Source organism: Panthera uncia (genome assembly GCF_023721935.1).
Source record: "Panthera uncia isolate 11264 chromosome A3 unlocalized genomic scaffold, Puncia_PCG_1.0 HiC_scaffold_11, whole genome shotgun sequence".
NCBI classification, from domain to species: domain Eukaryota; kingdom Metazoa; phylum Chordata; class Mammalia; order Carnivora; family Felidae; genus Panthera; species Panthera uncia.
The window spans coordinates 23,100,578-23,128,235 of record NW_026057578.1 but is presented as its reverse complement, the minus strand read 5'-3'; the positions used below and the strand labels follow the sequence as shown (position 1 = coordinate 23,128,235).

General features: G+C 43.5%; 3 protein-coding genes across 3 annotated transcripts in view; 1 reads left to right on the top strand and 2 right to left on the bottom strand.

Moving 5' to 3' along the window:
* Positions 1–3,928: 3,928 nt before the first annotated feature.
* LOC125936670 (alpha-ketoglutarate dehydrogenase component 4-like) lies at positions 3,929–4,394 on the bottom strand. Its single transcript, XM_049650907.1, has one exon. It carries the CDS (start codon positions 4,377–4,379, stop codon positions 4,068–4,070), a length of 312 nt encoding a protein of 103 aa, XP_049506864.1. The 5' UTR covers positions 4,380–4,394; the 3' UTR covers positions 3,929–4,067.
* Positions 4,395–14,575: 10,181 nt separating this feature from the next.
* CA3H20orf173 (chromosome A3 C20orf173 homolog) lies at positions 14,576–15,775 on the bottom strand. The gene is made up of 2 exons (XM_049649810.1): positions 15,323–15,775; positions 14,576–14,863 (listed from the first exon to the last, which is right to left on the bottom strand). Exons 1-2 carry the CDS (start codon positions 15,731–15,733, stop codon positions 14,576–14,578), a joined length of 699 nt encoding a protein of 232 aa, XP_049505767.1. The 5' UTR covers positions 15,734–15,775.
* Positions 15,776–20,095: 4,320 nt separating this feature from the next.
* Positions 20,096–27,658, top strand: part of ERGIC3 (ERGIC and golgi 3) — a 14,291-nt gene continuing 6,728 nt past the window's right edge. Inside the window, exons 1-7 of the mRNA XM_049650904.1 lie at positions 20,096–20,247; positions 20,386–20,456; positions 20,560–20,647; positions 20,858–20,977; positions 25,937–26,030; positions 26,855–27,020; positions 27,142–27,199. Of these exons, the coding sequence (XP_049506861.1) occupies positions 20,160–20,247; positions 20,386–20,456; positions 20,560–20,647; positions 20,858–20,977; positions 25,937–26,030; positions 26,855–27,020; positions 27,142–27,199 (685 nt within the window). The 5' untranslated portion in view covers positions 20,096–20,159. The remainder of the gene's footprint in view (positions 20,248–20,385; positions 20,457–20,559; positions 20,648–20,857; positions 20,978–25,936; positions 26,031–26,854; positions 27,021–27,141; positions 27,200–27,658) is intronic.

Sequence of the window (27,658 nt, the reverse complement as noted above, 5' to 3'; positions counted from 1 at the left end):
TTGTGTCCCTAAAAAAAATATGTTCAGGTCCTGGCCCCTGGTACCTGTAAATGTGACCTTATTTGGAAATAGGGTATTTGCAAATGTAATTGAGCTAGAAAAAAATTCATGCTGGATTAGGATTGGCCTTAATCCAATGACTGGTGTCCTTATAAAATGAGGAAAATTTGGGAACCAAAGACACAGGGGAGAGTTCCATAGAACAGATTCCCCCTCAGAACCTCCAGAAGGGACCAACCTGAATTTTGGACTTCTAGCTTCCAGAACTATGAGAGAATATAAATTTCTGTTGTTTTAAGCTACCTAGGGGTGCCTGGGTGGCTCAGTCGGTTAAGCATCCGACTTCAGCTCAGGTCACGAACTCACTGTGAGTTCAAGTCCCATATAAGGCTCTGCATTGACAACTTGGAGCCTGCTTGGGATTCTTTCTCTTCCCTCTCTCTACCCCTCCCCTGATTAAGCTCACATATGCTCTCTCTCAAAATTAATTAATTAAAATAAAATAAAATAAAATAAAATAAAATAAAATAAAATAAAGGATAAAAGAGAGGATTTGTGGGGACCTAGGTGGCTCAGTCAATTAGGCATCAAGTCTTGGTTTCGGTTCAGGTCATGATCTTGCTGTTCGTGAGTTCAAGCCCCACACTGGGCTCAGTGCAGGGCCTACTTGGGATTCTCTCTCTCTTTCTCTCTCTCTCTCTCTCTTTCTCTCTTTCTTCCCCCCTACCTCTCAAAATAAATAAATGAACTTAAAAACAAAGTTACCTATTTTGTGCTAATTCGTTACGGGAGCCCTGGTGACCACAATGTCCTTAGGCTTGATTGATAGTTTGGCTGGGTGTAAAAGATCCTAGGTTGCAAAAGTAGCTCCAGAGCCTGATGGCATGTTCCATCATCTTCCAGACTCCAGTGCTGTTGGCAGAAGTGTGATGTTTGATCCTTGCTATCTGTGTTAGTTGGAATTCTTGGTCTCAGAAACAGAAACAAACTGCTAAAAATTTAAGCAGAAAAACAACTCATTGGTTAAACATCTAACAGTTTACAGAATAGTTATGAAATCTAGAGAATCAGTCTGAGGCAAGACATAGCCAAAGACGACCCCAGGAATGACCAACCTGGAATGTCACAACTATTGCCACCACAACCAGATTCTCGATGTTGTGGGACACTATAGTAGTTTCAACATGGTGACAAATTCTTTTCAGGTCCTTCCATGAGGAAGAGGAGTCCATTTCCCCATTTCTTGAACCTGAGGTCATGTTATGACTTCATCTAACTAATACCATGCTGCAGAAGTGACGTTGTGTGACTTCATAGCCTCAGCCTTAACAGGCCTTGCATCTCCTAATCTCATTCTCTGGTAATGCCTCCACCAAGAAGTCCAGGATCAAAAATTATGTTGAGAGGGAAGCCCAGCAACCTAGCAATCCCAGCCATCCCGGCTAGGGCACAGACATGCAAGTGAGGCCATCGGAGACCATGCAGCCTCAACTAAGGCACAAGCTATCAGCACCTGCATAAGGGACCACTAGAAAAACTGCCCTATTGATCCATATCATTGCAATAAATAATAATTGTTGTGTTAAGTCACTACATCTTCAGGGAAGTTTCCTATGAAATAATACATAATGGATACAGACATTCTGCCCAGTTCAGACTAGCTATAGAGAATAATCTCTTACCCTGCACTTTCACATCATGACATCAAGTTTCAAAGTTCATGAAAGAACCATATGATTGAACCCACGTAGGTCACATGCCCATGTTCTCACTTCGATGAGGCAGGAAGGGGAACTACAGGACCCATTTTGCATTCATTGGTGGGAGGCAGAACCCTGACTCCACTTATCTTGGGTTAGTCTCCAGTAGAAAGAGGCATTGTTTCTCTCTCTCTCATCATAGTGTGTGTTGGAATAGCTATCCTTCCGCCTCTAATTTTTTCTCCCCTCTTTTTGTTGATAGTATGACAAGAGTACTTTTCTGTCATGGATAGCAAGTTACAAATGGCTAAACAGAAATTTATTTCTTATTCATACAAATTCAAAATAGATAGGAATAGGGTAGTGCCTCTATTTCATGAAGTATCCAGGCACTCAATAAAACAGTAACCAAGTCTCCGTCATCTTCAACACACTGATTCTGAGATTTTCATGGGCATCCACATACAGCTGGGTGTTAGGAGAAGAGGAAGAAAATGGTAAGTGGGAGGGAGACTATTTAGACCAGGCACAGAAGTAGCACACAAGATATATGTATGCATACACTGAACAGAAATCAACTACATTGCCATACTAAGTACAAGACAACAGGGAAAACATAGTCTTGTGTTTTCTCGGGAATAACAGATGAGTTTGCTTAACATCAAGCCTGTCTCTGCTGCATTACTATCTCTGTTTCCACATTCACCTTACTGTATGTCTACTCTCAGCATCAGTTCTTGTTCAGAATACCAGATCAAACTTGCTACCTGGTGACTTCTGAGTGTTTCTCCAAGATTTGTTTGTTTTTTAACCTCCAGTTGAATTAGTTTCACCAAATTTAAGGTTTTTATTTTTTTTTTAAGGCCCCAGCACAGGGGCCTGACGTGCGTCCTGACACAGGTCCCAATGCAGGGCCCAAACTCATGACCCTGAGATCAAGACCTGAGCAGAGATCAAGAGTCAGGTGCCTAACTGAATGAACCACCCAGGAGCCCTCAAATTTAAGCATTTGACACATGAGGATATTGTTACCTTTTTCTGAAAAATTAACCATTCTAAGGGTTGTTTTTTTCAGTCTCTGCCTGATTTTCCTTCAAAAACATTAGGCTGCTTTTTAAAATCTTAATGCTTATCTGTAAGATTAAAACTACTTTGAGGGTGCCCTGCTGGCTCAGTCAGTGGAGCATGTGACTCGATCTTGGGGGTGTGAGTTCAAGTCCTACATTGCGTGTGGAGATTAGTTAAAAAATTTAAAAATCTATAAAAAGACCCTACTCTGTATATGAAGATATTCTGCTTTTTATCTCAATGAAATTTTTTCTATTTCATCTTTTTCCAGTTTAATTGATATAATTGTCATATAATGTTGTATTAGCTTAAGGTATTCAACAAAATGATTTAATATATGTTTATGTTGTGAAATAGTTGCCACAATAAGTTTAGTTAACATCCATCACCTCACATAGTTAGAATTTTTTTTCTTGGGATGAAGACTTTCAAGATCTACTTTCTTAGATTCAAATATACAATATCATACTGTTAACTATAGTTACCATGAGGTACATTACATCCCCAGAATTTATAACTGGAAGTTTGTGCCTTTTGACCACCTTTACCCATTTCCCCCACCCCCATCACTCACTTCTGAAAACCACCAATCTGCTCTCTATTTCTATGAGTTTGGTGTTTTTAGTCTCACGTATAAGTGAGATCATGTGATATTTATCTTTCTCTGTCTGAATTATTTCACTTAGGATAATGCCCTCAAAGTCTATCCATGTTGTTGCAAATGGCAGGATTTCCTTCTTTTGTGGCTAAATTTTAGATAGATAGTAATAGTTAGATATAGTTAGATAGATATAGTTAGATATAGATATACAGATATACAGATATGTACAGATATACATATATATATTATATATATATTATATATATATACATATATAATATTTTCTTTATTCATCCATCGATGGACTCTTAGGTTGTCTCAATGTCTTAGCAATTGTAAATAATGCTGCAGTAAATGTGGAGGTGCAGATATCTCTTTGAGGTCCTGTTTTTCCTCTGGATATATACCCATAGTGGAATTTCTAGATTATAAGGTAGTTCTATTTTCAACTTTTTTTTTTTTTTACATTTAAAAATGTATACTTTAATAAGTATATAAACAATTAGGTAAGCTTGTGGAGAAGCTGACCAACATACATATATTAGGAGATACAAGTGTCCATCTAAATTTTCTATTTCATTTTTTTTAACAGAATATTTATTCAAGTTGTTTAATGTAGTTTCTCATGTGCCACTTTGGAAGTCCTTTATTGTAAAGACTATTCCTTTGATGGCAAACAGCAGCCACACGGTCAGTGATTATTCCGGACCTCCACGTTGGATAAATTCCATTTCTTCTTGAGACACAAGCTTCCTTCTGTATTTCTGAGGTAATGTTTTTATTATTTCTGCAGTGTCTGGAGGACCCTGATGCATCAGCAAATCTGGTGATTTACTTCCCTTAGAATGCTGTGAAATTGAAGAAGAGTGAGGTGGTAGTCCTGCTGATCTCAAAACTTCTGATACATTGGGTTTAGGATCGTCTCTTCTGTCAGGGAACCTTATTAATGGAGTATGTGGCTTGACTACCTGAACGACCCTGCTGGCAGACGCCATCTTGCTGCCCATCATCTATTTTCAACTTTTGAGGAAACCCCATACTGTTTTCCACAGCAGCTGCACCAATTTACATTGCTACCAACAGTGTACAAGAGTTCTCTTCTCTCTGTAGCCTCGCCAACACTTGTTATCTTGTCTTTTTTATGATAACCATTCTCTTTAAGTCCTCCTCCCTTTCATTTAATTTTTTTTTTTTTTTTTTGACAGAGCGGAAGCAGGAGAGAGGGGCAGAGGGCAGAGAGCGAGGGAGAGAGAACCTCTCCATGCCCAGCATGGAGCCCAACATGAGGCTGGATCCCACGACCCTGGGATCATGACCTGAGCCAAAATCAAGAGTCAGACGCCCAACTGACTGAGCCACCTGGGCGCCCCAAAGAGTTATTCTGACAGGTGTGAGGTGATATCTTGCTGTGTGTGTATTTTTTATTTAAGATTTTATTTATTTAATTTTTAAGTAGCCTCCATGCCCATCGTGGAAATCATACTCACAGCCTGAGATCAAGAGTCCCATGCTCTACTGACTGAGTCAGTCAGGCACCCTGTTCACTATAGTTTTGATTTGCATTTCCCTGATGATGAGTGATGCTGAGCATTTTTATGTACCTGTTGGCAATTTGTAGGTCTTCTTTAGAAAACTGTCTATTTAGTTTCTATGCCTATTTTTCAATTGGATTGTTCATTTTTTTTGCTATTGAGTTGTAGGAGTTCTTTATATATTTTGGATATTAACACCTTATCAGATACATGATTTGCAAATATTTTCTCCTATTCTGTAGTTTCCCTTTTCATTTTGTTGATTTCCTTTGCTGTGCAGAAGCTTTTTAGTTTGATGTGGTCCCACTTGTTTCTATTTGCCTGTATTGCCTTTGACAAAAGGCTAGTATTATAGCTAGAAAGCTATTAGCCTCGCATGCAACTTTCCTTAGGTGAGTTCATGCATATCTGAACTTGTCAGCAGTTCTTCCACACATCTAAAATTAAATTCTAATTACTGGGGCACCTGGGTGGCTCAGTTGGTTGAGCGCCCGACTTCGGCTCAGGTCATGATCTCACCGCTCGTGAGATCGAGCCCTGCGTTAGGCTTTGTGCTGACAGCTCGGAGCCTGCGGCCTGCTTCAGATTCTGTGCCTTGCTCTCTCTCTGCCCCAACCCACTCACATTCCGTCTCTGTCTCTCTCAAAAATAAACATTAAAAAAAATTCTAATTACTATAATTTTTTTGTTATGGTAAAAACTATATAACATAAAATTTACCATCTAAACCATTTTTAAGTGTGCAGTTCAGTATATTTACATTTTGAAAGAGATCTCCAGAACTTTTTCATCTTGCAAAATTGAACAATAATTTCCCATTCCCACCTCCCCCACCAGCCCCTGGAAACCACCATTATACTTTCTGTTCCTATGAATTTAACTACTCTAGATACTTCATGTAAGAGGAATCATACAGTATTTGTCTTTTTGTGTGTGTTTTATTTCACTTAGTATGTCTTCAAATTGTATTAAAATATTAAATACATATAAAAGAATATAACAAGAAAAAATACCCATGTACCTATCTTTTTTTTAATTTTTATATTTTTTTAGCGTTTTTCATTTTTGAGAGACAGAGAGAGACAGAGCATCTGGGCAAGGGGCAGAGAGGCAAAGAGGGAGACACAGAAATCTAAGCAAGCTCCAGGCCCTGAGGCCTGAAGCGGAGCTTGAAATCATAGACCCCAAGATCATGACCTGAGCTGAAGTCAGACCCTTAACCGACTAAGCTATGCCCCTCCCACGTACCTATCTTAATGAATATAACATCATAAATATCATTGAAGGCCCTTGGGGTTCCTTCTTCCTTGCCAGATGTTAACACTATGGAGAATTTTGTATTTATCGTTCCCTTGGCTTTTTCTTTTTACAATATCTATGTGTATCTAAACATTATTTAATTTTGTATGTTTTTGAACATTGTATATGCAATCACACTATATGCACTTTTGTGCAACTGCTTTTTTTGTTGAGGTGAAAGTCACATAACATACAATGAACATACATAACACAATGAACCATTTAAGAGTACAATTCAGTGGCATTTAGTTATTCACAATGTTACGTAGCCACCAGCTCTCTCTACTTACAAGACTTTTTCAACACTCCATACAAACACTCTGTACCCATTAAATAATCACTTACTAGTCTCTCCTGTCCCCAGCCCCTGGTTACCATTGATTTTTCTGTTTCTATGGATTTTCCTGTTCCAGATATATCATATAAAAGGGATCATACAAAATGTGATCTTTTGCGTATGGCTTCTTTCACTTAGCTCAATGTTTTTGAGGTTCCTCTAAGATGTAGCACGTATTAATACTTTACCGCTTTTTAAGTTTATTTATTTTGAAAGAGAGCGAGTGTGCGCATACACATCAGAGAGGGGCAGAGACAAAGGGAGAGAGAGAATCCCAGACTGACAGCGTGGAGTCCAACGTGGGGCTCAGTCCCATGAACCGTGAGATCATGACCTGAGCTGAAATCAAGAGTCAGACGCTTAACTGACTTAAGCCACCCAGGAGTCCCAGTACTTGGCTCCTTTTGGTGGCTGAATAATATCACATTGTATGCACATACATTCGTTTATCCATTCACCCACCAATAGTCATTTGGGTTGTTTCCACCTTTTTTAACTATTTTAAATAATGCTGCTGATAAACATTTGTGTACACGTGTCTGTGTGAACATATGTTTCTGTTTCTCTTGGGTATCCGTGGAAAAGTAGAACTGCTGGTGAATATGGTAATTCTATGTTCAACTTTCTGAGGAACTGCCAAACTGTTTTCCACAGCAGGAAGGCAATGAGCTGCTGCGCAGGAGCTCACTGGCCTTATCACATACTCACCACGCTCATGGCACTGCAGGACAGCGATGAAGACTTAGTTTGGGCTCCAGTTCTGGCAAAACATAACCTGAAAGCTCTCCTGCTACAGAAATCCAGAACTGCTGGTCAAAATACAGTATTACATTTTTTTAGTTGTATTCATTTTTTAATGTGTAAGATGGGTCTGTGGTATATAGTCCAAAAGGTACAGAAAGTAAGTGAAAGGAAAGACTCCATCCCCACCTTTTCCCCGCTTATTCTCCAGAGATAACTTCCATCCCCAGACACAACCACCATTCCTAATTAGTCTTGTGTATCCTTCCTGAATTCGTTGAAAATTTTATGAACATACATATTGTTTTAATAAAAACTTTTTTGTTTTCTAAATTTTTTATGTTTTATTTATTTTGGAGAGAGAGACAGAGACAGAATACGAGTTGGAGAGGGGCAGAGAGAGAAGGAGATAGAAACTGAAGCAGGCTCCAAGCTCTGAGCTGTCAGCACAGAGCCAGACGCTGGGCTCAAACTCATGAACCAGAAGATCATGACCTGGGCCGAAGTTGGGTGCTTAACCGACTAGGCCACCCAGATGCCCCTAGTAAAAACTATTTTAAATGCAGAGCAGAGGTCAAACAAAAAACATTTGGAAGTCTCCAGATGAAAAAAGAACTGAAAAACAGTACAGAGAGTGCTTGCGCTGCCTGAGGGGCCCAGGAATTTAGGAGGTAAATGCCTGTGTGGGCAGAGGACCTTGAGCCCAGGGGAGGCAGAGAAGGAATGGGGGCCCCTACAAAACATTGGAAGCCACATGGAGCTGAACCTTCAGCAAAAAGCTAAGCTAGAAACCACCCCCCCCCCCAACTTGGGAATGCAAGCTGGTGCAGCCACTCTGGAAAACAGTATGGAGGTTCCTCAAAAAACTAAAAATAGAGCTACCCTACGACCCAGCAATTGTACTACTAGGCATTTATCCACGGGATACAGGTGTGCTGTTTCGAAGGGACACATGCACCCCCATGTTTATAGCAGCACTATCAACAATGGCCAAAGTATGGAAAGAGCCCAAATGTTCATCGATGGATAAATGGGTAAAGAAGATGTGGTATAGAAAGACGAGGAGCCAAGATGGCGGAACAGCATGGAAATTTTTTGTGTGTCTCACGTCCATGAAATACAGCCAGACCAACACTAAACCATCCTACACACCTAGAAAACTGATTGGAGAATTAACACAACAATCTGCACAACCTGAGCCACAGAATTCAGCAGGTATGCGGCGCGGAATGGTAAATTTGGGGAGCGAGAAGCAGCGGAGGGTAGGGAACCACTTTTGTGGGCGGAGAGACGACGGAGACTGGGGAGCAGGGTGGAGAACACGGGGAAAGCACCCCTCCCCAAAAGCAGCTGGAGACAAAGTGGAAAATTGGAAATAGCCACGGGGACTAAACAAAAAAGGTTAAAGGAGAAAGGGGAGGGTTTAAATTCCATTAAGACTGTAAACAAGGGGAGCACAAAGGCTGCAACCCCGCAGCTCGATACCTGGCGGTGCTCTGGTGGGAAGGGCGAATCCCCAGGAGCAGAGTGGGGTCCAGGAGGTTCTTGAGCCACACTGGGAAAAGTGGTTCCACTGCTGGAAGGACATTTGATAAAGACTGTTGAAGCCACCTGGTCCCAGCAGACCCCGGAAGGCGGCCACATTTGCTGGTGCTCGGGCAAGGTTGGTAAGGGTGAAGCCAGGTACCAGATGTGTGTTGTGATTTTCCATAATCCCTGAAATGCTGCTGCTACACTGTCTCACGAGCTGCTTCTGGGGCGGGCTGGCACCTGGCCGCAGTCTCCGGGCACCGGCAGCAGCAGGGTCCAGCAAGCGTTCTTGGGTGCAGCCGACATTCCGCCATTGCTCATTCGGCCATTGCTTGGTGAGACCCTCCCACAGAGGGGCGGAACAGGTCAAAGCCGCAGTCCTTCGGAAATAAGGGGCCAGGAAAAACAGCCGCATCTGAGACAAAACTCGTTAGAGAAGTACTGCCTGGGGCCTGGTCACAGTGAAAAAGCAGGGAGTGGACGAGAGCTGAATACAGAGGACGGGTGTCCAGGGCACATGGACCATTCTCCAGAATAGACCATATACTAGGACACAAAGCCCTAAGTAAGTACAAAAAGATCGAGATCATACCGTGCATATTTTCAGACCACAACGCTATGAAACTCGAAATCAGCCACAAGAAAAATTGTGGAAAGGTAACAAATACTTGGAGACTGAAGAACATCCTACTAAAGAACGAATGGGCTAACCAAGCAGTTAAAGAAGAAATTAAAAAGTATATGGAAATCAATGAAAATGATACCACCACCACCCAAAACCTCTGGGACGCAGCAAAGGCAGTCATAAGAGGAAAGTATATAGCAATCCAGGCCTTCCTAAAGAAGGAAGAAAGATCTCAGATATACAACCTAACCTGACACCTTAAGGAGCTGGAAAAAGAACAGCAAATAAAACCCAAAACCAGCAGAAGACAGGAAATAATAAAGATTAGAGCAGAAATTAATGCTATCAAAACCAAAAAAAAACAACAACAACAACAAAAAAAAAAACAGAAGAGATCAATGAAACCAGAAGCTGGTTCTTTGAAAGAATTAACCAAATTGATAAACCACTAGCCAGTTTGATCAAAAAGAAAAAGGAAAGAACCCAAGTAAATAAAATCAAGAATGAAAGAGGAGAGGTCACAACCAACACAACAGAAATAAAAACAATAAGAAGAGAATATTATGAGCAATTATATGCCAATAAAATGGGTAATCTGGAAGAAATGGACAAATTTCTAGAAACATATACACTACCAAAACTGAAACAGAAAGAAATAGAAAATTTGAACAGACCCATAACCAGTAAGGAAATTGAATTAGTAATCAAAAATCTGCCAAAAAACAAGAGTCCAGGGTCAGATGGCTTTCTAGGGGAATTCTACCAAACATTTAAGGAAGAGTTAACACCTATTCTCTTAAAACTGTTCCAAAAAATAGAAACAGAAGGAAAACTTCCAAACTCTTTCTATGAAGCCAGCACTACCTTGATTCCAAAACCAGACAGAGATCCCACTAAAAAGGAGAACTATGGACCAATTTCCCTGATGAACATGGATGCAAAATTCCTCAACAAGATATTAGCCAACCTGATCCAACAATACATTAAAAAAATTATTCACCACGACAAAGCGGGATTTATACCTGGGATGCAGGGCTGGTTCAATATCCACAAAACAATTAATGTGATTCATCACATCAATAAAAGAAAGGACAAAAACTATATGATCCTCTCAATAGATGCAGAGAAAGCATTTGACAAAATACAGCATCCTTTCTTGATAAAAAAAAAAAAAAAAACTCAAGAAAGTAGGGATAGAAGGAGCATACCTCGAGAATATAAAAGCCATATATGAACAACCCAATGCTAATATCATCCTCAATGGGGAAAAACTGAGAGCTTTCCTGCTAAGGTCAGGAACAAGACAGGGATGTCCACTCGCCACTGTTACTCAACATAGTATTGGAAGTCTTAGCCTCTGTAATCAGACAACACAAAGAAATAAAAGGCATCCAAATCAGCCAGGAGGAAGTCAAACTTTCACTCTTCGCAGGTGACATGATACTCTACATGGAAAACCCAAAAGATTCCACCAAAAAACTGCTAGAATTGATTCATGAATTCAGCAAAGTTGTAGGATATAAAATCAATGCACAGAAATCGGTTGCATTCCTATACATCAACAATGAAGCGACAGAAAGAGAAATCAAGGAATCGATCCCATTTACAGTTGCACAAAAAACCATAAAATACCTAGGAATAAATCTAACCAAAGAGGTGAAAAATCTATACACTGAAAACTATAGAAAGCTTATGAAAGAAATTGAAGAAAAAGATGGAAAAAGATTCCATGCTTCTGGGTAGGAAGAACAAATATTGTTAAAATTTTGATACTACCTAAAGCAATCTACATATTCAATGCAATCCCTATCAAAGTAACACCAGCATTCTTCACAGAGCTAGAACAAATAATCCTAAAATTTGTATGGAACCAGAAAAGACCCCGAATAGCCAAAGCGATCTTGAAAAAGAAAACCAAAGCAGGAGGCATCACAATCCCAGACTTCAAGCTATACTACAAAGCTGTAATCATCAAGACAGTATGGTACTGGCACAAGAACAGAGACTCAGATCAATGGAACAGAATAGAGAACCCAGAAATAGACCCACAAACGTATGGCCAACTAATCTTTGACAAAGCAGGAAAGAATATCCAATGAAATAAAGACAGTCTCTTCAGCAAGTGGTGCTGGGAAAACTGGACAGCGACATGCAGAAGAATGAACCTGGACCACTTTCTTATACCATACACAAAAATAAACTCAAAATGAATGAAAGACCTAAATGTAATACAGGAAGCCATCAAAATCCTCGAGGAGAAAGCAGGCAAAAACCTCTTTGATCTTGGCTGCAGCAACTTACTCAACACGTCTCCGGAGGCAAGGGAAACAAAAGCAAAAACGAACTACTGGGACCTCATCAAAATAAAAAGCTTCTGCACGGTGAAGGAAACAATCAGCAAAACTAAAAGGCAACCGACAGAATGGGAGAAGATATTTGCAAATGACATATCAGATAAAGGGTTAGTATCCAAAATCTATAAAGAACTTATCAAACTCAACACCCAGAAAAACCAAATAATCCAGTGAAGAAATGGGCAAAAGACATGAATAGACACTTCTCCAAAGAAGACATCCAGATGGCCAACCGACACATGAAAAAATGCTCAACATCACTCATCATCAGGGAAATACAAATCAAAACCACAATGAGATACCACCTTACACCTGTCAGAATGGCTCACATTAACAACTCAGGCAACAACAGATGTTGGTGAGGATGCGGAGAAAAAGGATCTCTTTTGCATTGTTGGTGAGAATGCACGCTGGTGCAGCCACTCTGGAAAACAGTATGGAGGTTCCTCAAAAAACTAAAAATAGAACTACCCTACGACCCAGCAATTGCACTACTAGGCATTTATCCACAGGATACAGGTGTGCTGTTTCAAAGGGACACATGTACCCCCATGTTTATAGCAGCACTATCAACAATAGCCAAAGTATGGAAAGAGCCCAAATGTCCATTGATGGATGAATGGATAAAGAAGATGTGGTATATATATATATACATATACATATACATATACATATACATATACATATATATACATGTATATATATGCATATATATGTATATGTATGTATACATATACATGTATATGTGTATATATACATGTATATATGTATATATGTGTATATGTATATATATATGTATATGTATATGTATGTATATGTATATATATATATACACAATGGAGTATTACTCGGCAATCAAAAAGAATGAAATCTTGCCATTTGCAACTACGTGGATGGAACTGGAGGGTATTATGCTAAGTGAAATTAGAGAAAGACAAATATCATATGACTTCACTCATATGAGGACTTTAAGAGACAAAACAGATGAACATAAGGGAAGGGAAACAAAAATAATATAAAAACAGGGAGGGGGACAAAACAGAAGAGACTCATAAATATGGTGGGTTACTGGAGGGGTTGTGGGAGGGGGGATGGGCTAAATGGGTAAGGGTCACTAAGGAATCTACTCCTGAAATCATTGTTGCACTATATGCTAACTAATTTGGATATAAATTTTAAAAAATAAAAAATAAAATTAAAAAAAAAAAAGAAAAAAGAAAAAACCCACCCCCAGCATAGGATGAAACACGAAGCCTTATCTCTTCATCAGGTAGGAAAAGAGCTTCCCCCAAGAACTCAGTCTGGCCTCGCACTTTGTGTGAGCTTGGGTCTAAATGTACACCACCTCGCATGACCTGGGATCAGACAAAAATTAACGAAAATATTGCCCCTGAGATCTGGATATCAAGATATTCTCCCCTGACATTGTCCTTGTAGGCAACAGATACGACCAGAATTTTATTCAGCACCAGACTGGTCTCCATATAATTTCTTTTTGCCTGTTACCCCCGCTGCTGCTGCTGTCATCCCAACAACCTGCTTTGTTGAGGTCCAAAGGACTAGGACTTGCATGAACTCTGCAGGGTGTCACGTGTGGACAGTGAGCTTGCCCAACACACTGTAGCTGACTTCCATTTCTGCTTCCATGCTCTGCATGGACAAAATCTTCTTGTAATCATTGGTCTGATTAACAGTCATTGCACCCCTTTCTTTGATTTTCTGATCCAAATCCAAAGCAGGCATCCTGGTGAATGAGAGAGGAATGTATGTGTCAGTAAGCTGAATCCTGTCTTTGTCCCAGCTCCCCTCATTCAACATCAAGTGTGACAGACTGCCTCCTGGAGCTGGGAGAACAGAGCTCATATTCTCCAGGGAAGACACACTCTGAACACACAGAGGGGTCCCCTGAGCCCAGAAAACAGAGTATCAACTAGCTGCTCCTCATCATATTAGAGGAAGAGAGGATTCCCCAGGGACACAAGAGAAGGGTATCCCAGGAAAAGGCAGCAGTGTGTGAAAAGGCAGAAGGCAGCTGGTATTTGGGGAACACCAAGAAGCCCATTGTGTGAGCCTGGGAGAGAAGAAGGGAGGGGAGGGGTCAGATTATACACAATCTTGAAAGCCAGATAGAAATTTTTAGACTCTATGCTGAAGGTATGGAGGAGAGAAGTCTTGTGTGAGAAATGGACAAGACGCTTTCCTAACCTGGTCACAGATGCGCAAGGCACAGACAGAGCCATGAGCCCCAGGAAGGCATACTAGCCCTGGTCATCCAGCCAGCTGCCTTTGTTATACCTAAGGAAGGTGGGGCTGATCACCAGGAGGTGGGGAAAAAGGGAGAGGGGGCTAATCTGGACCCCTTCCCACAGCACCCCACAGCCACATCTTACTCCCTCCCATACCCTTACTGGGTCTTTGCTGTCTTCCATTCCACTAGGAAACTGGACCACCTTCCAAAATCTAAGAGAATTGGGAAGTGGGGGAAGGTTCAGCAGGCTGAGACCTGGGGAGATTCTGCAGATGTCCCTAATTAGCCAGCAGAGGGTGTCCCTGGAGTTCCTCTGTCCTCCCCTGCAATGACCTCCCCTCATCCCCAAACTAAGAACATCTGGGGTCCCAGACCATGACCTCCTCACTTGGAGCATCTGAAGTCCACGCCAGACCAGAAAGCTTCAGCAGCAGCAGCAGCAGCAGCAGCAGCAGCAGCAGCAGCAGCTGTCTCCAAGAGTCCTGGCTGCTGGCATTCCCAGGATAGATGAAGCATCCTATGGTTTGGTTCCCCACCTTTTCAAGGCTCTGGACAGGGCCCTGGTTCATCCTGGAAAGAGAGCAGGAACTGCCAGAACTCTGAGGGCACACTTGACCTTCCCATGTCCTGCCCTCTCCCCAGCACACACCCGAAGGCTAGGGTCCACTGGTTGATATTGTTGCCAAGGCCGGAGGCCCACAGGATCTTGGAGTTCCCCACCAAAGTACAAGTCCCACAGTAGAAATGGAAATGGCTCACTGAGAGTCTGAGAATCCCCTTGAACACCTTTTTCCACATTTTGCCAAAACCACTTGCTGAGTTCATGCCCTGGAAACAGCAGAAGGGAAGAGATTGGGGGTTGGGACCTGGGTATCAGCTCTAGTGGAAGGAAAGCAAATCCGGAGGGTGAGATCCCAGACCTGGCGGTCAGGGGTTGAGGTTGTGAAGATGAGAGGTGTGGGGCATCTGGGTGGCTCAGTCGGTTAAGCGTCTGGCTCTTGATTTTGGCTCAGGTCATGATCTCATGGTTTGTAGGTTTGAGCCCCACATCAGACTCTGTACTGTCAGTGCAGAGCTTTCTTGGGATTCTTTCTCTCCTCTCTCTCTACCCCTCACCCACTCAAGCTTGTGCTCTCTCTCAAAATAAATAAATAAACTTAAAAAAAAAAAAAAAGATTAGAGGTGCACTAAGCCAGGACTGAGGGCAGGGGTTTGGTGGGAATGTGGGATATAGGCTAGGCTTTGGAAGGACAAGGCAAGGGACCAGGCCCAGGGTTGACCACTAGCCAGCCACCAGAGCACAGCATGAGGAGTCCTGGACTCTGTTGCCCTCTTCAGGTACTCCATCATCTTCCCATAGCATTCAGCATACCAGCCCCATTCTCCAACTCTGTGGTAGCAGAGGGAGGAGTTTAGTGTTTCAGATGGGCAGCCACTCTTCCTGAATTTGAACCAAGGGCAGTTGCAATGTCCCAGTACCAAGACCAGCAGTTTTCCCTGCGGTGCCGATTCAGGTTTTGGATCCAGGCAGGGGGCCATCAGCCACAAGATGAGCACCCAGAAGCCCCATAGGACAAAAATCTGCCACAAGTGCTTCATGTTCAGCCCAGATGACGAGTCTCGTGGCAGGCAGCAGACTGACTTCTCTACCCGGGACTGAGAAGGAGGAACTGAGGCTCCAGCATCTCTCTGTTCCATTGGTCCCCGTGGCTCCTCAACCCTCCACACCACACCTCCTCCCAGTCTTTTTTTTTTTAATTTTTTTTTTAACGTTTATTTATTTTTGAGATAGAGAGAGAGACAGAGCATGAACGGGGGAGGAGCAGAGAGAGAGGGAGACACAGAATCGGAAGCAGGCTCCAGGCTCTGAGCCATCAGCCCGGAGCCCCATGCGGGACTCGAACTCACGGACCGCGAGATCGCGAGATCGTGACCTGAGGTGAAGTCGGACGCTCAACCGACTGAGCCACCCAGGCGCCCCAACCTCCTCCCAGTCTATCATCTCCCGCCTCCATATCCATTTGCTCACCTCCAAAGAGGACTCTGGCTGGCCCTAGGATGGCAGATGCAGGGACAGAGAGATAACTTATGGCGGGTCCCGTATCCTCCCCACAGGAGGAAGGCTTAGCTCTCCGTGGGGTTCTCCATGCCACCAGTTACTCCATAGATGTCATCACGAAGTACACATTGTGACCTCCCTCTTGTCGCCTACCTGGGCAAAGCTGCCACTCTATCCTGTCTGGAATACACCAGCGACCTACACTAAACATAAGATCTATGAGAATGGGGACCTAGAATCATTTAAAAAATATTTATGGGATACATGAATGGAGTTGAGAGGGAACGAAAATACTGAGCCACCCAGGTGACCCTGCTTTCTTTAACTCTTTCAATTTTAGCCCCTGGGAATTTCCCTTACTTTTTCATGAGTCAGCTATATGTTCAAAGAGATCATTGTTATTTAGCATTTCAAGATGTTTTTCACCAGGAAGGTTTCCAGGATTAAGTCTACATATTACTGAAACTAGAACCTTTATTTTTGCATTTTTTGAAAAATGTTTATTGATTTATTTTTAGAGAGACAGAGAACACGGGAGGGGGAGGGACAGAAAAAGAGGGAGAGGGAGGATCCCAAACAGGCTTTGCACTGTCAGTGCAGATCTCACCAACCGTGAGATCATGACCTGAGCTGAAATCAAGAGTTGGACACTTAACCAACTGTGCCAGCCAGGTGCTCTGAACTAGAACCTTTATAATTAGCTTTCACACTGGTTATAAAAACACAGAATGCTGAGCCTCATCCTCACAGTCTCTGATTTGGTTTTTCTGGGGTGTGCCTGAGAATTTGCATTTCTAACAAATTCTCAGGTAATGACAATGCTGCTAGTCCAGGGACCACACTTTAAGAACCACTGTCTTAGGGGCGCCTGGGTGGCGCAGTCAGTTAAGCGTCCGACTTCAGCCAGGTCACGATCTCGCGGTCCGTGAGTTCGAGCCCCGCGTCAGGCTCTGGGCTGATGGCTCGGAGCCTGGAGCCTGTTTCGGATTCTGTGTCTCCCTCTCTCTCTGCCCCTCCCCCGTTCATGCTCTGTCTCTCTCTGTCCCAAAAATAAATAAAAAACGTTGAAAAAAAAAAATTAAAAAAAAAAAAAAAAAAAAAGAACCACTGTCTTAGCTTAATAGATCGATCTAGCCAGAAAAGTATTTTACAGGAAAAAAAAAAAAAACAAACCCAATTCCTTTATTAAAATGGAAGATCATTTTCTAATTATATTTTTGTTTTCTAAAGAAAAGCTTGTGTTTTCCTCCTACAACCTGCAATAGCATCCTAACTGGTATATCTGCTTCTGTTCTATCCATCCCTCACCCATTCTTCAGCTAGCAACTGACATGATCTTAAATTAATTTCCTGCTTAAATCCTTAAAATGGTATCAGAATAAAATCCATACAGAATAAAAACCAAAATTCTCACTCATCTCACAGTTTTCAGCCATTCTGGCTTTTTCTTGTTTCTACAACTTTCCAAGTTCTATCTCACCCCAGGACCTTTGCACTTGCAACTCCTCTTCCTGGAACACATTTCTCCCTCCCACTCAGTACTTCACCTGTCTGGTTTCTTCCCTTTCAAGTCTCATTTTAAATGGCATTCATCTTAGGGTTCATTCCCTGACCTCAGTATTATTAAAGTCTATAAGAACCTCTACTAATTGGACTCTGAGACCCACTGACACAGCTATATTATGATTCTTCCTTCTCAGGGTAAGTAGTGGGATTTCTACACTGTGATTATTTTCAATCCAGATACACCAAGGTCCCCGTATTTCTCCCAAGAGAAAATTGGTCCATACGCACTGGGAAAGAAGAACATGTAACATCTGCAAATATATTTATTTCTTTAACAATTAGGGAAAGTTTATCAGTGTGGATATAAGGTAAAAGAAGACTGTGACAGGGCAGAAGGAACGAACGAAAGGGCCTGAAAACTTCCTCTTCTCTGGTTGGGCTTGTAGGCTGTAGCCGCAGGGGACCAGTGCAGCCCCATGTGCAGTGAATGAGTCCAGTATAGGCCCCACTTGCTCCAAAGGTTGAAGGATCCCACTTGACAGAGAAGGTTGAAGCATCAGTATAAAGCCTGACATTATGAAGAGTGAAGTCTCTAGTCAGTGTCTTGGTCTCCTTGGCCACCTAAAAGAATTCCAAAAAGGGAAGGACCATCTAATTCTGGAATTCCTAAAACAGGTTCCCCCACCCCTGTTGTCCCTGTTACAGTGCCCTGTTTATTTGCTTCAGAGTACAAGGCACATTATGCTTTTTAATTATTATTTACTTTTTTCCAATTGTTTATGTGGTAAAATACACATAACAAAATTTACCATCTTAATCATTTCTAAGTGGTATGTATACACATTTTTTTGTCTGCCTCTTTCTACCCCATACTGAAAGTTTCTTGAGGGAGACATGAGCCCTATCTTATTTACCATGGTATTCCCATAACCCAGGGGAGATCTGGGAAATAGGAAGAGCTCAATAAATATGTGTTGAAGAAGTGAATGAGAGTCATTAAGCCTGGAGCCCCACTGAGGAGAGAGGGTTAGGAAGTTAAACGTGGAAGAGCACCAAATGGGCACAAGCCAGAGAGTAAAGGATAATTCCTGCTAACATCCTTGGTCATTCATCCAAGAATGATGCCACTCGCACTTGGTGGTGGTAACTAATGTGCGGAAAGGACCCAGACTCTGGAGCCAGAAGAAACAGGCCTTGAACCCCAGCTGTCCCGTTAACCTTAGGCAAAGTCAACTCACTTCTTGGCTTCCTCATCTATAAATGGGGTTTGAAACAGTGCCTACCTCCCAGGGTTGTTCTGAGGGTAAAATAGATTAGAGCGGTTGGCATACTGTCAGTTGCCAGTTCCCATGAGCTAGTTCGTTCTTTCCCCCCTTCCCTAGTAAACTGCAGCCTGAGGGCAGAAGGCGGACTCTGACATTGCTCAGCTTCTCCTGAGTCAGGCTGCCAAAAAGCAACCAGCTCTGGTGTCCCTTCTCCTCTTCCTGGAAGCCTTCCCTAACCCAGTGCGTCAGTCAGTTTCTCCTACAGACTACCACAGTCTCCTGTGCCACCTTTTATCAAAGTTCTGGTCTTACATCACTAAAATGACCTGAGCCAAGCACCTTCATGCGCCATGTTCAGAAGCACGGAGAGGCTGTTTGAGTAAAATCAACCCAATAGGTCCTGGCTCCCAGGGTACTTTGAGGTCCAGAAGAATGGGCTGTGATATAGGGCAAGTTACTCACCTTCTCCAGGGCAGTATCTCTTTCAGAAAATGGATATAAACATCACACCTTTCTTTTTTTTTCTTTTCTTTCTCTTTTTCTCTCTCCCTCTCTCCCTCCCTCCCTTTTTTTTCTTCCTTTCTCTCTTTTTTTTTTTGAGAGAGAGAGAGAACAGGAGAGGAGCAGAGAGAGAGGAGAGGAGCAGAGAGAGAGGAGAGGGAGAATCCCACGCAAGGCTGGATCTAAACTGTGAGACCATGACCTGAGCCAAAAATCAAGAGGGTTAACCAACTGAGCCACCCAGGCGCCTCCACACCTACTTTCTGTAGCGGTGATTCTCAAACTTAACTGCAGGAAATCACCTGGGAGCCACTCCTAGAGTTTCTGATTCAGCAAGTCTGTGGTGGGGCCCCATAACACGCATTTTTAACCAGTGCCCAGGTGATGAGGTTGCTGGTTGGGGACGCTTTGAAAGTCACTGTTCTAGGAGGTTCCAAGTTGTTCCAAGAATCTCATGTGAGGTTCTTGGCGCAGTTCTTCGGTCAACATAAGCAAATGGGGCTCTTACTGTTTCTGCGGGGCAACCACGCCTCCAGGTACCTGGTCCACGGAAGACCACCCACAGGGTGGGAGTGGCTCCCACCCCCCAACAACTGCGTTTATACTCCGCAGCCCTCAGCACCCGACCGCTGGAGGGGAGGGTGGGGCCTGAGTGACAACACCGGCGAGGGGTGGGGCCAAACGTGCGCGTTGCTGCGCCTGCGTGCGGAGAGGGGGCGTGGCTCAAGCTCCGGGCCGGAAGCAGGAGGCTGCAGGGGCGGGCCGGCTGGCGTCCCCTTTCCGGCTGGTCCCCATGGAGGCGCTAGGGAAGCTCAAGCAGTTCGATGCCTACCCCAAGACTCTGGAGGACTTCCGGGTCAAGACCTGCGGGGGCGCCACGGGTAGGCCGCAGCGGGGCCGGGGTTGCGGGGACAGGGGTGTCGAAGAGCTTGGCCGGGCGCCTGGACCCTGCCTGGCCTATGGGGGAGCTTGAGAGAGTGGAGCAGAGGCCATTCTGACCCTCGCTCCCTTCCCCGCAGTGACCATTGTCAGTGGCCTTCTCATGCTGCTACTGTTTCTGTCCGAGCTTCAGTATTACCTCACCACTGAGGTAAGGGGGGGGGGGCACTACGTGGGCGGGGCTCGGTATTCTAGGGATGGGAGTGGGAAGGAGAGGTAGGGGGTCGAATCTTACTGAGGTAGTGCTGCTCCAGGTGCATCCTGAACTCTACGTGGACAAGTCACGGGGAGACAAACTGAAGATCAACATCGACGTATTTTTTCCGCACATGCCTTGTGCCTGTGAGTACCCACCAGGCGTGGGAGTTACAAGTTCTGAGGTGGGCTTCCAGATTCACACCTCCAGCCTTAGATTCTGGACGGGACCCCAGGACAACCTTCTTTCCTTAACCGCTGCAGCCCCAAGATAGTCCCAGCATCCCCTTTCCCTCCAAAACCCAGATTCCTTTGCTCCTAGGATCCAAGTACCTTACCCTGACTTCCTGCTTCCAGATCTGAGCATTGATGCCATGGATGTGGCTGGGGAGCAGCAGCTGGATGTGGAACACAACCTGTTCAAGCAACGGCTGGATAAGGATGGCATCCCCGTGAGCTCAGAGGCAGAGCGTCATGGTAACTGTGAGGAGGAGGCCAGATCTCAGATCCCTGAGCTGGACATGCCCAACCCCTTCCTTCTGACAAGTGGGATGTGGTTGGCCAAGAGACAGATGAAGCAACTAAGACCCAGAGAAGTCAAATGGCTTGCTTAGGGTCCCCCAGCTATTAAGGATCAGAGTGGACTGAAATCCAGGCTTCTATCCTCTGTACATTGAGTAGAGTACTCTACCTGGCTATCACTCTCAGAGGTCTCCAATCTCTGCCTATCACTGTTGAGTGACAGAAGTTTGAGGATGGGTCTTATGTGCTCTCGTCGTGGCAGAACTCCTCTAGATGGATCCAAGCTTCTCTAGGTGTTTTCTTCCCCATCCCGTTAGCTGAATTCAGCCCTTAATGCTCTTCCCCTTTGGAATGCAGGGTGGCTTACGGTTAAGAGTTTACGTTCTTGACTTAGTTGTCTAAATTCAGATGTAACTTTGTCTCTTGCAGTCTGTGACCTCAGCTATAAAGTGGTGATATACAGTAGTACCCACCACATGGAATTATAGGATCAAATGAAGTCATGTGTATGATGCCTGGCACAAAGTAGCTGTTCACCCTGGCTTCCTTTCCTGTCTCTAGGCAGCCTCCCAGTGCCTACATTAACTCAGTTTCCCACCATAACAAAACCCTCCTCAAAGCTGTGATTTCTCACACCTTAGGGATGGCTGTGTTGTGAGTTTTATCAGTTCATTCAACAGATATATGTTGAACACCAGTAAAACCAGAGAATTTGCTGTAGGATTGGATGTAGGGTATAAGACAGCAGAGTCAAGGTTCATTCCAAGGCTTGTGGCCTGAGCAAATGAATGACTTGAAATAGGGATGACCAGGGAGGAGGAGGAGGATTTTGTGTGGGTGTGTGAGAGAGGTGGGGGAATATTCTATATCAGCTATTATGTAACAAATTACCCCCAAAATTAGTGGCTTAGAGCAAAAGCATTTGTTTTTATCAGTTGCTATGGGTTAGGAATTCAAGAGTGGTGTGGTTGGCTTACAGTCTCTCAGGAGATTGCAGTCAAGCTGTTGGCTGGGGCTGCAGTCATCTGAAGGCTTGACTGGGGTTGGAGGATCTGCTTCTAAGAGGGCTCACATGTATGGCTGTTGGCAAGATGCCTCAGGGCTTTCACCACATAGGCCTCTCAGTGAATATCCTCATAGCATGGCATCTGGCTTCTCCCTGTGCATGTGATCTGGGAGAACACAAGGTGGAAATCATCACAACTTCTTTTATAACCAAACCTCAGAAGTTACACACCATCATTTCTGCAATATGTAAGTGGTTACCCAGATCAGCCTTATTCACTGTGGGAGATGGAGGCTACATAAAGATGTGAATACCAGGAGGTGATGATTGTTGGAGACTTCTTGGGGACTTGTCCCCCAGGAAAGGATGAGGATTTGGGGGTAGATTTCAGGTTTGAGTCATGTTAAATTTGGGAAATGCTTTTTTTTTTTTTTTTTTTAATTTGAGAGAGAGAGCATGAGTGGGGGAAAGCAGAGGGAGAGAGAAAATCTTAAGCAGGCTCCACACTGAGCACAGAGGCCATGACCTGGGATCTCATGACCTGAGCCAAAATCAAGAGTCTCACGCTCAACTGACTGAGCCACCCAGGCACCACCTGGAATGTCCATTTTATACCCTAGTTTTATGCCAAGTTAGATATACCAGTATAGATGTTAGAGAAGGGATGGAGAAACAAATGTAGTTATCAGCCTAGAGATGGCATTCAAAGCTATTGGACTAGAGGAGAAAACCTAGGGAGTAAATAGAGGTAGAGGAGAGGTCTAGGGGCTGTACCCTGAGCCCCGCCAATATTTAGACGTCAGGAAATGAGGATCTAGGAAGGAAGATTAAGCCATTAAAGTAGAAGAGAACCAAAGATGTTGCAAAAACCAAGTGGAAGAAGAGTTTTAAGGAGAGTGAACAACTGTCAAAAGCCCCTGAGAGTCCAGTAAAATGTAAGAGCTGACCATTGCAATTGGCAACATGGAGGCCACTGGAGGCTTTAAAAAGAATAGTTTCGATAGTGTTGATGAAAATCTGACCAAAGGACAAAAAAGGAAATAGAGACATTGACTAAAAACAACACTTTCAGGAGTTTTGTCAGAAGAGAAAGCAGAGAAGTAGGGGAGGCTGGCGGAGAATGCAGGTGACGTGGTGGATTTGGTGGTGAGATTAATCCACATGGTGGATTCTGTTGCTTCTCTGTTCTTCGTGGAAATCGAAAGCAAGGTCATTAGCTAAGAGTGAAGAAAGGGAAAGGAATTATGGAAGCCAAAGATGAGAGGCAGAAATAAATTTAGTCATCTCAGATAATGGAAAGTGAGCTGATTAGTGAAATGAGGCAGGATTGCCAGGCAGCCTTTTTTTTTTTTTTTTTAATGTTTATTTATTTTTGAGAGAGAGAGCACAAGCAAGGGAGGGGCAGAGAGAGAGAGAGGAAGACACAGAATCTGAAGCAGGCTCCTGGCTCTGAGCTGTCAGAACGAGCCAGACATGGGGTCAAACTCACGAACTGTGAGATCATGACCTGAGCCAAAGTCAGACACTTAACTGACTGAGCCACCCAGGTGCCCCTGTCAGGCAGTCTTAAAGGAGGCACAGGCAAGAAGTAGGCACAGAGAGTTGAATTTAACTAGGGTTTGGGTTTTGCGAGGCTGGTACAACAAAGAGAGAGAGGAACAGATGGGTTCTGGCTATGTGCAAGACAATAGTTACAGCAGTGGACCATGGCATTTATTTCCCACCTTTGTCAAGATATAATTGAAATACATTGTGTAAAATTAGGGTGTACAGTGTGATGATTTGATTACATATATGAGACAATTAACACAATATGGTTAGCTAATTATCCATCACTTCACATAGTTACATTTTGTGTGCGTGTGTGTGTGTGTGTGTGTGTGTGTGTGTGTGGTGAGAACATTTAAGATCTACTCTCTTAGCAGATTTCAAGTATACAATATAGTATTGTTAACTGTAGTCACCATTCTGTACATGAGATCCCAGAATTTATTCATCTTCTAACTGGAAGTTTGTACCCTTTGACCAACATTTCCCCATTTCTCCCACCCCAGCTTCTGGCAACCACCATTCTACTCTGTTTCTATAGTTAGGCTTTTTTAGATTGCACTGTGAGTTCATGAAGTTGTCTTTCTTTATCTGACTTACTTTACTTAGTGTAATGTCCTCAAGGTTTATCCATGTTGTTGCAAATAATAGAATTCCCTTTTAATGGCTGAATAATACTCCATTATATATATTTACCACATTTTCTTTATCCATTCCTCTGTTAACAGACACTTAGATTGTTTCCATGTCTTGGCTGTTGTAAATAATGCTGCAATGAACATGGGGCTGCAGATAACTCTTCAAGATAAAATTTCTTTTTTCTTTTCTTTTCTTTCCTTTTTTTTTTTTTTGGATATACCCAGAAGTGGGATTGCTAGAACATATGGTAGTTCTCTTTTTAATTTTTCAAGGAACTTCCATACTGTTTTCCATAGTAGTTGTACCAATTTACATTCCCGCCAACAGTGCACAAGTGTTCCCTTTTCTCCACATCTTCGTCAATACTGGTTTTTCCTTGTTTTCATTTATTTTTTATTTTTTGGATTCAAACAGGTGTGAGGTGTATCTTATGGTTTTATTCTGCCTTCCCTGATGATTAATGATGTTGAGCTCTTTTCCACGTATCTATTGGCCATTTGTATGTTTTCTTTTGAAATAATGTCTATTCAGGTTCTTTGCCCATTTTTAATTGTATTGTGTGTTTGTTTTGCTGTTGAGTTGTATGAGTTCCTTATATATTTTGGATATTAACACCTTATCAGATATATCTTTTGTGAATATTTTATTTTACTCCATTCTGTTAATTGTTTCTTCTGTGCAGATTTTTATTTTGATGTAATCCCATGTGTTTATTTTTGCTGTTGTTATCTGTACTTTTGGTATCACAACCAAAAAATTATTGCCAAGACCAGTATCAGGGAGTTCTTTACCTATTTTCTTTGAGGAGTTTTACAGTGTCAAGTCTTACATTTAAGTCTTTATTTCAAGTTGATTTTTGTGAGTTGTGTAAGATAGGGGTCTAGTTTCATTTTTGGCATGTGAATATGCAGTTTTCCCAGCAGCGTTTATTAAAGACACTGTCCATTCCCCATTTGGACCATGGAATTTAGATAAGGAGGGAAGTAAGGGCATGAAGGGGTCATGGTGTTAGTGGTGTCAAAAAATTGGTGGATTCTGGGTACCAGAGATAGTGAACTGGGAAAATAAGGATAAGTAGTTGAAGATTGGGATACTTGAAATTGAATTTGGGAAGGTTTGCGGTAATTGGTCAAAACAAGGTGTAGGTATGTGTGTGGAAATGAAGTGGAATCAGGCTGAGATGAGATGACAAAATAAAAAGATTGTTGGAAGATAGGAGGTCAAGATATTAACTATTGAAATCACCAGTTATGATGAGGCAGGGAGTCAGGTGCAGGGAGAGAGGCCTGAGGAGAAGCACCACGGTGAAGTGGTTAAAGGCTTGGGAACTGGGGCTGAAGTCTACCACTTACTGTGTTGCGTTGGGCAAAGTCACTCCTCGTCTCTGAGCCTCAGCGCCTTTGCAGGTACAATGGGGATAATAACCCCCACCTTCCTGAAGTCCTTGTGGGGGTGACAAGAGACATTCTGTGTATGGCGACCTGTACTCAGCTAACATTTAGTATTTGCTGTTATTATTTTTATTACTGTTACTTTTATTTAAAGAAATACGTGTGGAAGTGTTTAGTGCCTGGCACATAGTATGTGCCATATAAATATTAGCTATTAGTATAATTTTTATTATTCCTAAGCCACAGGTCAGAGGGCCTGTGCAGGGGTCAGGGGTGGAGATTTCATGATGTCTGCTCCCAGCTGATGCCCCGCCTCTGCCCTTCCCGTAGAGCTTGGGAAAGTCGAGGTAAAGGTGTTTGACCCTGACTCCCTGGACCCTGATCGCTGTGAGAGCTGCTATGGTGCCGAGACTGAAGACATCAAGTGAGCTGGACCCCGGGGACCCAGGGTTATGGGAGCTCCCACCAGGTGCTGTGTGCCGGCCATCCTCAGCCTGTGTCAGACTCCCACAGGTGGAGGAAGTTGGACCAAGAATTTAGCGGAGATGGAGTGGGTGCCTCAGTCACTCATCCTGGTGCAAGTGACTGAGGCTCTGTGGCCAGGCCCTGCCTGGGCCACAGCTGCGCACGAGGCTGAAGCGGCCCCTGCTCTGGTTCAGAAGTGGTCTCAGAATCCAACTGCCTGGGTTCCACCCTTGCATCCTTGGGCAAAGCCACATAACCTCTCTTGTGAAGGGGGGGGTGATGATAACCTTTCCCATAATAGTCACATGAAGATTAAATGTATACTGTATGTAAAGCACTGAGGTTGAAGGCCCAACCCAGGTAATTAGGCCCTTGATATGTGGCAACTGCTGTTATATTCCTCAGGCCCTGGCCCCTGAGAAGCTGATTCAGAGGGTCTAGGGTAGGGGCTGGGAATATGTATTTAAAATTTTTTGTATTGTAAAATATATGACTTATAAAACTTACCACATTCACGTGTACAATTCATTGGTATTAACTACATTCATAGTGTCGTGCAACCAGCATGACTTTGTTGTAAAACTTTTCATCACCCCAAACAGAATGGGAATATACATTTTTAACAGTCCTGATGCCTCTGAGGAAACATACTTTGAGAACATCAGTGGTCAAAGGATGAGGCTGGCAGAGGCTTTGTTAGTGGACAGAACTGCTTTATTTCCCAAGGTATCAGCTCTGTTTTCGTGCTTCTTTGACACTCACCCTGCACCCCCTCTCCTGCAGGTGCTGTAACACCTGTGAGGATGTTCGGGAGGCTTATCGCCGTCGGGGCTGGGCCTTCAAGAACCCAGACACTATCGAGCAGTGCCGGCGAGAAGGCTTCAGCCAGAAGATGCAGGAGCAGAAGAATGAAGGCTGCCAGGTGTATGGCTTCTTAGAGGTCAACAAGGTACAGGAGGGACTCAGGCGGGAAAGGGCCAGCCGAGCTTCGGGTTGGCCCCACTTGGGCCCTCAGGAGACCAAGAGAAGGGGGAAAATGGCTGAAGAATGAGAGGGAATATCCCCTACAGGTGGCTGGAAACTTCCACTTTGCTCCTGGGAAAAGCTTCCAGCAGTCCCATGTGCACGGTGAGTGACACCACCTCCACTGGGGAGTTTTAGACCCTGGATACCCCTGCACTTGCCTGATGTTCTGTGTCTTTGGCCCAGAAGAGACCCTCATCTCGGGCAGCAGTTTGGCACACAGTTAAGAGCACAGGCTGAGGAGCAAGACTGCCTGGGTTCAGACATCAGTCTCACACTAACGGCTGTGTGGAACTTTGAGGAACTTCCTTAACCTTTTTGAACTTGTTTCCTACTGTATAAAATGGAGACGATAGTACTTATTTCCTAGGGTGTTTGTGCAGGTTAAAGATTGCAGCACATGGGGCTCCTGGGTGGCTCAGTCACTTAAGCATCTGACTTCAGCTCAGGTCATGATCTCTCAGTTCGTAGGTTTGGGATTCTCTCTCTCCCCCTCACTCTCTGCCCCTCTCCCTCCCTCCCTCCCTCCCTCTCTCTCTCTCTCTCTCTCTCTCTCTCTCTCAA

Bases quoted from the DNA above. Each gene is read 5' to 3' on its own strand.
- CA3H20orf173 (XM_049649810.1), bottom strand. From the start codon at position 15,733: ATGGAACAGAGAGATGCTGGAGCCTCAGTTCCTCCTTCTCAGTCCCGG. The intron at 14,864-15,322 runs GCTAGTGGTCAA...TGCTGTTTCCAG, and splicing joins ATGCTGTGCTCTGGTGGCTG to GGCATGAACTCAGCAAGTGG.
- LOC125936670 (XM_049650907.1), bottom strand. From the start codon at position 4,379: ATGATGGGCAGCAAGATGGCGTCTGCCAGCAGGGTCGTTCAGGTAGTC.